We start from the raw sequence: 11,057 nt of genomic DNA on the forward strand, positions 1-11,057 counted from the left end.
TTGAAAAAGCCGTATCAACGGTATTTCGCCAACGAGGCGCCACTACGAAGACAGCGTAAGTGATCATCGTCGCGACGGACGCCCGTCATGCGTCCTAACGCTCCTGAAGGAAAATGCGAGGTCGTTGGATCACATCGGAACATCGAAGCAAAGCTTGTGCGCCAACTCAGACAAGAAGAAGAAAGAAGCGCCCTCTCTTACGTCGACGTGCCTTTAACTGAACCACCGGCGTGCAGTGTCTGTCACTGAATCAATTGATGGTGCAAACCGTAAAATTACGGCAGATGACGTCGGAGTCTAACGGCGATAAAGTCGGATATTGTTGATAATCCTGCGATACCGATTTATGGCGAACTCCGGTGGGCCTCCGCCGGAATGATATGGTGATCGCGAGCGTGGTCCGGTGTTCTGATGACGGCGGCTGGTGCTCTATTGCGTGTCGTCGTCGTGCTAAATGATTATTATTGTTTGCAGCGGTCGTCGTGGTTCGTCCCGTTATGCCGGTCAAACTACATTCAGTGGTCGTGGTGACATGTTCCGGCACCACAGTTAAACATCGTGATGAAAGAAGAACGAACAACGAGCAGATCGGCGAAATTATTCGATTCTGTTAACTGATCATCCGCTTCGGCACTATTGCGCGACGTTTCGGAAAAGATGGCAGATGACGATAACGGTCGTTCACCATCAGGAACACTCGATTTAGTGTGCTGATGCGCATAACCACGCCAGCGACTAATGTGCCGTCGCGGTTTCCTCTTCGCAGAACATCGGTCAACATTAACCTACCACGTTGATATACTCGCGCGGGATTCATACAGCTGCAATGATGAATGGCTGAAAATAATTGTACAATGTGTGTTGACGCCTGGCTGATATCTACTGATGCGATAAATGGTGCGTGTATTCGTGATAAACGGTCGGAACGGTGGACGTCTTTTCGCCATTCCGGATTATTATCGTTCTGAACGCATTCTGCTAATCGGCGAAACCGGTTTTCCGGTCAATCGCCAGCGGTTGGCTGGCGGCTGAAACTGTCGGCACTCCGCGATAATTCTTTCAATCAGTCAACGCGGATGCATCGTTCCCCGCGGTTATCGTGAAGATGAACGCCTTCATCACATAACGACGTTGTTTTGTCTGAACGCAACACCAATGATCCGAATCGGCGATCAAAATGATGCGCCATAATATCAAACCGGTGGTTAGCGATTGATGGCACCTATTCTACGTCGTTGAACGGTGAATGCAGATGGTACCGAATGCGGTTCATGATGACGATGACTTTTCGCCGTCTGATGAACATGATGCGTTCCTCTTTTCGTGGGCGTACCGGGTGGTTTACAATTACTTCGCTTCGTAATTTCACCGGCATCTCCGGTCGGGATATTACGCGATCGGAAGCTGGAATGGAGCGCTTAATGCTGTCGCCAGAATCAGCAGCAGGACAAATGTACTGACCCGGTTCATTCTACCCGAGCGTCGGGAACTGACAGGACGATCTCCGCTGTGACCTGTTTCTCAGACCGATGCCGTCAATAACTTCGTGATGCCAGCCGAAGTGTTCTGTTCGATAAATCATAACGACAAAACGTACGTCGTAAGTGGCGTAAGTCGACCATCGACCGGTCTGACCCGCGACATTTACAGGCGAACGAACCATTCGATGCGATCGACTGACTTCAATGGGCGTACTGAAGCTTTCGAACAACAGTGCCTCATCGTGGTGTACATGAACCTGTTGTTTCGTTCACCATCCTGCAACCTCGCGAAATTCGACGATTCATACTTCACTCCAGGGACCACAGCTGGGTCATACATTGGCAGGGATGGATGGTCATCTTTGTTTTCACGGGGCACTTGCTCCCATGAGTTAAACGCCTGATATAAGTGTCCTTCAAGACAGTGCCACAGTAGACACATTGAAAGGTGGCATTGTACTCAATGGTGCCATTGGCGTAGACGGGTAGACACCCATAACATCGTTGGCACTTCCATGCCGGCAAGGGGGGTGGCGATGCTGTCTCCAAGGACATGAGTTCCAGATCCCAGTTTTCTCCAGACATGATTGCTGGTTGTAACACTGCTTCCGTCACCCCGCTCATCATATATAGTGAGAGCTCACGATCATGACGTCACCGGTGCCACGTCATTACCCTCACGCGCGACCATGACGTCATCGATACCACGTCATTACCCTCACGCGCGACCATGACGTCATCGATACCACGTCATCGATACCACGTCATCGACGACACGTCATCGCTGTCTCGTCGCCCATATATAAACTCCAACATGGATCAGTGAGGCTATCTTCATGCAACATGAATACAAGAAAAGTAGAAGTCATGCGACCGGTGCCTTACAGTAAAAATTGTGGTAGACGGCAATGCTTGCGATGCAGCCCTACCTTACAAGGGAAGACTGACATCAAAATGGAAGAGGCAGCAACAACACCTGCAGAACCGATACCCACAACGGTAACAGAAGCAGCGGCAGCCCCACCACCACCACCACCTATGACAGGAGACACGGTAGCGCCACCACCACCAACAACAACAACAACAACAACAACAACAACATTACCAAAATGGTCATCCCAATGGCGACTAATTATCTGCCCTACCTGTTTTAAAGCGTATCCCTCAAATCGCTTTGATGTCGTTCCAGGAGCTGCCTTCGGCGACATATGCCTCTACTGTGGAGAAGGCATCATCAAGAGAGGGCAGCAGCAACACGATGATGTGTGCCCCGGAAAATTTATTTTTCGGGGTCTCCAACTCCTCTGTGAATGCTAACCTGCCTGGTTCACATACCAACGGCCCTTTTCAGGGCCACCCACCTCGCTCGAAAGAAGGCTACATCCAATGTTTTTTAACCACACACACACACACACACACACACACTAACACACACACACTTGTCTAGCCACGCCATCGTCCGCCTCACCCCCTCTCTCCCTCCCTCCTTTCCTCTCCTTTCCTCTCCTTCCCTTCCCTCTCCGTCCCGTCCCGTCCGCCGCTCGTCCGTTCCGCCATCTTGAAAGGCGTCTACGCTCGCGAGATCCCGCGAGAATCCACGAGATCCCGCGAGATCTCACGCGATCCCACCGGATGGGACGCCATCTTGAAACGCGTCCGCCATCTTGGCCCGGAGGTGACGTCATCGTCATGCGCGCGCAACCACCGGAACCGGACGTGACGTCATCGCGATGCGTGCGCACACACCGGAACCGGAAGCACCGGAACCGGAACCCGAGTGATCTCCCCCTGGCCGGAAGTGACCGGATCCAAGATGGCGGCTCCCATGGGGACCGGATGTGCCGCCATTTTGAAAAAGGGGCCAGGGTGACACTGCATACTACTGGCATCATAGATATTTCACAAACATGGTACAGGACCCTTAGCCTCATTAGCGTATTGCCTCACCACTTGCGAATTAAGCGTTGGCAGATGTAAATGTTACTGAAGATGTTGGTCCCCGCCAGCCGCCGGTGTTCGGTATTGTTTACTCTGTAACCCGAATCCTGCAGTGAGTTTTAACAGACGCTGAACCTGGGAATATCTAGATATGCTTCATTTAGGGCGTAAGCATTACAGTAAGGGCTGGGCGGAAGGGGAAATAATATCGTTCTCTGACTATGATAAAACAGAGACTATATAACAGACTATTGTATGGTCTCTGGATACAGATTGGGACAAGATATGGAAAACAAAATATTTGGACAACAGACCATTGTTTGGGTCTTTTAATTGTAAATATGATTCCAATAGCTTAACCTAGATTTCGATATCCTTCGAATGTACATTTGGTTGAAACTGGAAAGTATACTTGTAACCCGTGACAAGAACGAATACTTAATAATTCAAGAGCATAACAGCACGAGTATCCATTTTGTCTTTTGCCTACATACGCTCAATCACATGAATTGTGTCTCCAGGTCACGGAGCATCAGTGGTTTAGGGGCCCGTATTGCAATTCTCGTGCGTTTCCATGTGTTGTTGACGCGGCATGGACGCCTTGTAACATCACTATTTGATTATGATTCACAAACACATGCTCATGATATGGTTTGAATCGTGCCATGGATTAGCAGATATTTATCATGAAGGTTTTTTATGTAGGTGGCTTGAAACGCGCTTTGTCAAAGGCCTATAGGTTCGATCACATTAATATGCGTTTTACAGCTTCTTTTCTCTAAAGATGCTCACGCCAAAACTGATTTAAATTCTTATCGCAGATAAAAGAATAAGACAATAAATAGTATGCCAAATTATCGTTACCATGACAACCCTGTGACCTTTCATCTTATGTAAGAGAGAAATAAATACGATGCTAGGTATGGCATCATGGCTACTGCAGATGATAGTGTCTGTCGTAGATTTCAATAAGTTGCTGATGCGCTATCCCTAATCGCTGGATATCTATACAATTATATGTGTGATGGAGGAGAACTTGCGTCGCTACTTTTCTCAGTAATCTGAATACATGTATGTAGCGTGAAACCGGCAGATACCTACGGAAGAAAGTGTTTGCCCTACCTGTAACAACGATGTCCCGTGTCTATAAAGGGGATGTAATGTGGGAATGAATGGCATGTACTTTTATCTGGGCCCGTTTATGATGATACGTATTGCGATCTTTCAAAATAATCTCACTGGCTATCAGATTGAGGGTACGTTTCAAACATAACCGGTATTTCAATTATTGTATTTATACAGAAACATTCTTCGAACTTTCTCCATATACGTCCGTCAGATACATTGCACACTACCCCTTTCTCTCTTGATCTTCTCAAACGACTGTTGCAAGTTCGAAGAATCCTGGTCAAAGTAGAAAAGTCTTAAGACTATTCCCTACAAATCTGTAACTTACACATTGTACCATAAATGGGTAGAGCTTCCGTTCGGGGGAATATCAGGAAGACAACGATACCATTATCTCCAATGTTGTAGAAAGCACTCCACTTACTTAGGAAAACAATAACCCACTGAGATATTGCATTCTTGTCGGAATCAATATTTTCAGCACCTGTCAGATCTGAACTTGAACATGCGAGGTCTGCGTCTATGTCAGGTTAAAGGTCTGCAAGATGTTTAGCAACACTGGGGCGTAATAGTCATAGGCCTGCTCCAAACAACGGAATATATATCTTGTTAAAAGGACTTCTCCGACATGGAAAATTACAGCAATACAACATCACATTTACTTGTGTGACATTTGCTTTCGGAATCTGGGTTTATGGATCGTCAATTTAAACAGGACAATCAAGACAAATTTTACAAAAGGCACAGAGGCCCAACATACCAATGGTATACTCAGAGAACGCACCCGCCTGTGCCATCCGGACATAATCGCTACACGATAAAAACTATTTTTTGTGTGGCGTTATTACAGCAAAGGCTGAGCGTAAGGAGATATAACATGGTTCAGGCACTGTGAGACTATTAAGAAAGGTCACATGCAGTGCAATAATATTCCAATTATGTACTGCCAAAACTTATTTTACAGTACTGATGCGAGAGCTGAAGAGACTTAAGAAATTACGAGTTGGTTCGTGTAGCGTATTTGGCCGTGCTCAAAGAGAGATAGTCTCTGAATATATATAATTTTGATAGTAACAAACAATCCCATTCAAATTGGAAAGGAGCCCCAGGGAGACTAGAGATTCAGAATCTGTGGAAATCTAGACTTGCTTTATTTAGGGCTTTAGCACTGCAGAGAGGGCTTGGCAGCAGGGAAAAATAAATAATGTGGTTCAGGGACTGTGAGACAGACTACAAGAGAGATAAAGTGCTATCCTGTTGGGACAGCTAGGGACACTTGCAAGGCCAAAGGGGCAGCTCATCGCCCTTTTGTTCACCACTCACAAGATTTGCCAACACCGCAGACAAAGCGTAACTGATACTCGCAACAAGTGCGAGCGCAGCTTAATAAGCCATGTTAGCTTGCGTAATACCGCTTTCTTAGTCAGGCTATTTTGATGATAAGAATAATGAGGTCACGTGAACGTTGGTTTCAAACGTACTAAAATGTGTGAAAATGAAATTACATGAACCAAGTAATTCACATGATGGAAACAAATGATCATCTTGCTTGAGCACAGGTAACATGAAGGTGTATGAACCGTTCATATACATACCCCTGAAATCCGGTATGATTCATAAATATCTAAGGTGTGTAAACATTTGCACATGTGAAAATTTACAAGTGTTTCTCCACCTAAGTAAATTTACATGTTTCCAACCTGGGTAAACTTAGAACGAAATCGGAAATTTCAGCACCCATTGAAATTTAAAGGAATGCATCGGAAATACTGTATGATCATGTATTTACTGGGGTATCTGTTTTGCAATTCATGTTTGGAAATACCTGACAATCCGGTCATGGCATACATGAACGAGGTACTTGTGCATACGAAAATGTACGATGAGCATATGTTTCAAAGGTATAGATTCATATGAAATATATGCCCGAAGTTAGGAAATATCTGAAGCATACGTAAATTCGGTCATGGCATGTATTTCCTACTGTATTTACGTTTATTTCAATGGTTTACTATCCGGTTTTTTTGGTTCTGTGTTATGTGATCATGTCTTGTTATGAAGAGATTGGGGACTTCATATCTAAATATCTGAACATAGTTTTTACATGATCTGAAAGGTGAAATATGTTTTCTATCCTCAGAAAGAAAGAGTTCGCCCGTGAACTTGTGGAGAATCTTTTGGACAGTTCACGCAACGAAGAGGTCGTACAGCACCAGTCTGTTAAAGGGCTTAAAGACGTAGCTATAGAGGTGGCAACAGTTGGGAATAACCTGAACAGAGCTATGGTTGGAGGGGCTGTTCTTGGCACGGCTGCTCTTGGCACGGCTGTATTGATTGCCGCTCCCTTCACGTTTGGAGCATCCCTAGCCTTGGGAGCTGCTTCTATAGTAGCGCTCATTGCTGCATTCTTGTTGTCAATTAAGAAAAGTCAGGTACAACACGGTGCACAAGAGAGCTTGGAGGCATACACCAGAGCAGTGGAGTTACTGGAGAGAAATATTTCCATCCTGAAGAAGCAGGATGATGTCATGAAAGAATTGGTGGAAAGCGCAGTTGTTGAACGTCTGAAAGTCAAGCCAGTACAGATATCAGATATGATGATATCTCTCGGACAATCCGCAAAGTCCGCTTCAAAGATGGTTTTCAACATCAACGGGCAGGAAATCCCTATGGATAAACTGAATTTATACGAGTTCATTTCAGAAAATGTGCTAAATAAAAGGCGTCCCCCTTCAGTGGTAAAAGACGATATCTGGGACATGGCTCGACAAATAGAAAGAAAGTACGTGGATCCCTTTCGCCGACTGTTACAAGTACATTGATGGACATTAGTGTTGCCTACCAATATACAATATTCATCAATATACAGTAAATTGTAACATATGTCCGAATGAAGCTCCAAATCCAGTTTAAAGACAATACAGAAAAGTTATTTTTCAAGAAGATCAACAAGTAAACTGCAAACTATGGGATATTAGAGTATGTTTGTGACTGTACCTTGTATTACACGGGGCCGACATAGAGCAGAGGATTTGGGATTCGACAAAAGAGATGGTACTTTTTATAACCCTGCCAGCCACTTAACACTAAGTGGATTAAACACTTGTCGGAGTGAGTATGGTGTGCCTTAGTGAGGCAGCCATGTTACGCTGGGGAATTATTAACCATGATAAACCAGTTTTTGTTTGGACTAGTGCATTTCCCATTTCTAACTTATTGTACTTTCTTTTGTGATGTCGTTCAAATTGTGATTTACTATATAGCGCAAAAAACAACCACTAAGTGGGTGCTCCGGTGGTACGAAGTAATGTTGGGGTAGAGTTAATAGTGTAGTGAAAAGAGATGCGTTTATGATGTGATTTGAAGTTAAGGGGCAGTTCATTCCACAGCGATGGAACACACACACTGAAAGAACCCTTTCCACAAGAGGCCCATCTATAAGAGTTTTCAATAAGAATTTGCTTTCAGATCGCAGTTGTCTGAATGATTTGTAGGAGGTTAGCAGTTCCAGTTGAGGTGAGGATAGTGTTTAAAGTACTCTGCATCAGTCTAAATGGCATGACCCCAAATCTCTTTAAAGCTTGATGTTGCTGAGTTGACATTGTTATTGCTGGTTTTATGTCCAATAACTCTTTTAAACTTGATGTTGCTCAGCTGACATTGTTATTGCTGGTTTTATGTCCAATATCTCTTTAAAGCTTGATGTTGCTCAGCTGAAATTGTTATTGCTGGTTTTATGTCCAGTATCTCTTTAAAGCTTGATGTTGCTCAGCTGACATTGTTATTGCTGGTTTTATGTCCAATATCTCTTTAAGCTTGATGTTGCTCAGCTGACATTGTTATTGCTGGTTTTATGTCCAATATCTCTTTAAAGCTTGAAGTTGCTCAGCTGACATTGCTATTGCTGGTTTTATGTCCAATATCTCTTTAAAACATGGGGTTGAAATGTTTTGTCACACATACGACAGTCTTATGCTGTGTTCACGTGTCACAGAATTTGATGTAAACAAATTCCCTCTTTTATTATTGTGAATCGATTCTTATTTTCATCGATTCAATTCATATGGTCACGGTGTTATATCTAGTTGTCTCGTTCAGATTCTTTTAATATCCATTCGTGTAGTTTGGGTACATTTTATTGTGGTTTCTGAGACGTTAGGTTATTAGTACATGATCAGAAATCATTAGACGGTATATGAGAAGTAAGTTAAGAGGAAACGATATTGTTTGCTCTATGTATAAACCGTTGAATAGTAATTAGACTTGACAGCCTCCAGATTGGCTAAAAAAACACTCACAGGTATCAGGTAAAGATAATTTTCAGTTGGTTCAGTTTTCATGTCATGATTTTTTTTAGAACCAGGTGACTGCTTTGGACTATGAAAAGTGTTGTTTAGGTATTTAACTGGGCTATAGGTAGGCTATTGGCTATCTAAAGATAGTATGTGTCATATTTCTACAACTTATGAAATGTGTCAGAACAGTTAGAAGGTGTACAAAACCAACACATTTTGTCACCATTGTGCCAGGTCATTCAGTCCGTATCACAGGTTGACTTCTAGTTTGATCGCTCATGGGATTTTTATTGCTTTATTGTTTGACAATAGATTAAATTATGTATGTTTGGATCAATACTTTGTAGTCTAGGTATAGATTATTTTCCGTTGTACGTGTTTAATGTAACTAACTTTTTACCGTTTTTTTTTCTTGGTTTGACTTCATATGATTTGATTTGACTACCCACCAATGCTATTGGTGGTACTTGTTTCTCTTTTAACACAGTCTGTGGCATCTATTTAAGGATACTCAAGCACTAATGTAGTTACATATTTAGTAAACTGTTCGATTTGTTTCTCTAATGAGCACCCACAGCTGCACTGTATCCATTTAGTGTCATATACAAACCGTTAATAGAAACGTGAATAAATAGTGATGAAAAACATATTTTTTGAACATTTTCTTATCTTTTTGCTAATAATGGTATGCAGCTTCTGTTGAATATTTGTATTGATAAATTGTAAGTTCTCCACCGCCACACTCTAGCACTTTCCACATAATCCAGTGGTTGCTTCTGCGAGCAACGACCCACGTTGTCAAGGAGCTATCTGAACGTCACCGTTCTTCAGACCCGATACATACGGTCGTCTCTTACGTCAGGCATTGGTTGCTGTGGGCTATACTAACCACTAGAGAACAAGTATTGAACCAGTTTCTTGATGGCGTTGCTGTAGGTAACCGGTTGAGGAAGCACTACATCTGGCCCCAAATTCCTGCAGAATACCAAAAGTTGTAATTCAAAAAAGGACACAAAACGTAAAAATGATCCCTGTTCACTGAAAACGATTTTGCACGCTCTAACAAAATAGAAATTTAGAATTTTATTATACTGTTGTTCAATTATTTATTCACATTATTTCAAAGAATATTTTGCATTGAAATATTGTTGAAATCATGCCTGAAATATAAAAAAATACACAGTATGAACAAGTATTAAGAAAATCATGATGAAAATGATATATTTTGGAAGTTTGGTGATTTCCTTGAATAAAATTTCATAATGGATACAGTTTTGTGCACCTTCGATTGTAAAAGATATTTCAACTGATTTCATATTAAGGTGAGTTAAACTATTTCATTTTTTGTTCCCTACTTCGCTTTGCAATCCGAGTTTTAGTGTTTACCGCGATACGATGAATGAATGAATGAATGAATGAATGTCTTTATTTCCTCCAAACACTATCAAAGTCAAAATAATATTCTTTTCACAAATGTGTGGATTAAATGTGATGGTAATCGGATTTGATAATAAAATAGGCCTTAAAGTTTTTAATTTCATTTACGATTACGGATATGTCAAGTACCGCGATACAGCAAGTCGCAGGCTATTCCCAATTTTGCTTCCTGTTTTTATGAAGACAGCATCTGAAGTTCAGAATACAAGACTAGGACAGTATAATTTTCACAAATGATTTCACAGACAATTTCTCAGGTGTTTGTGTAGTGGTATACAGGCATTCAGGAAAACGTTTAAGTTGCGCTTTTAGTCTGAGGTTGGAAGCGGAATGGTATGGTATAGGACAGCTCATGATTGTTAATGAAAATTTGAACGGCATGCACAGCCTAAACACATCGTTCGAGATGCCCCCTGCAGGGACGTAACGTCATACTGCAACACAGTAACACAAGCTCACACGTGGCAGGTGTTGAGTGAGTGAGTTTACTTTTACGCCGCTTTTAGCAATATTACAGCAATATCACGGCGGGGGACACCAAGCATGGGCTTCACACATTGTACCCATGTGGGGAATCGAACTCGGGTCTTCAGCGTGAAGAGCGGATGCTTTAACCACTACCCCACCGCCCCGCATGTGTTAAAGCGGACGTTATGACGCTGTAATGCCAAGTTGTTCCTCTGGACCCCTCCCCCGTACAACATGCCGCGATTGAGATAAACAATGTGTACACAAAACTAAGGCTACAGAACACACTAGCTTAGTCGTGGGTGACATT

General features: G+C 42.8%; 1 protein-coding gene across 1 annotated transcript in view; it reads left to right on the forward strand.

Moving 5' to 3' along the window:
- Positions 1-8,238, forward strand: part of LOC124264060 — a 41,516-nt gene extending 33,278 nt beyond the window's left edge. The window contains exon 5 of the mRNA XM_046698778.1: positions 6,688-8,238. Coding sequence (XP_046554734.1) covers positions 6,688-7,369 — 682 coding nt within the window. The 3' untranslated portion in view covers positions 7,370-8,238. The remainder of the gene's footprint in view (positions 1-6,687) is intronic.
- The last annotated feature ends 2,819 nt before the right edge of the window (positions 8,239-11,057 follow it).

This window comes from Haliotis rubra, unplaced genomic scaffold (genome assembly GCF_003918875.1).
Source record: "Haliotis rubra isolate DU_JTF1 unplaced genomic scaffold, ASM391887v1 Scf906, whole genome shotgun sequence".
Classification (NCBI taxonomy): Eukaryota; Metazoa; Mollusca; class Gastropoda; order Lepetellida; family Haliotidae; genus Haliotis; species Haliotis rubra.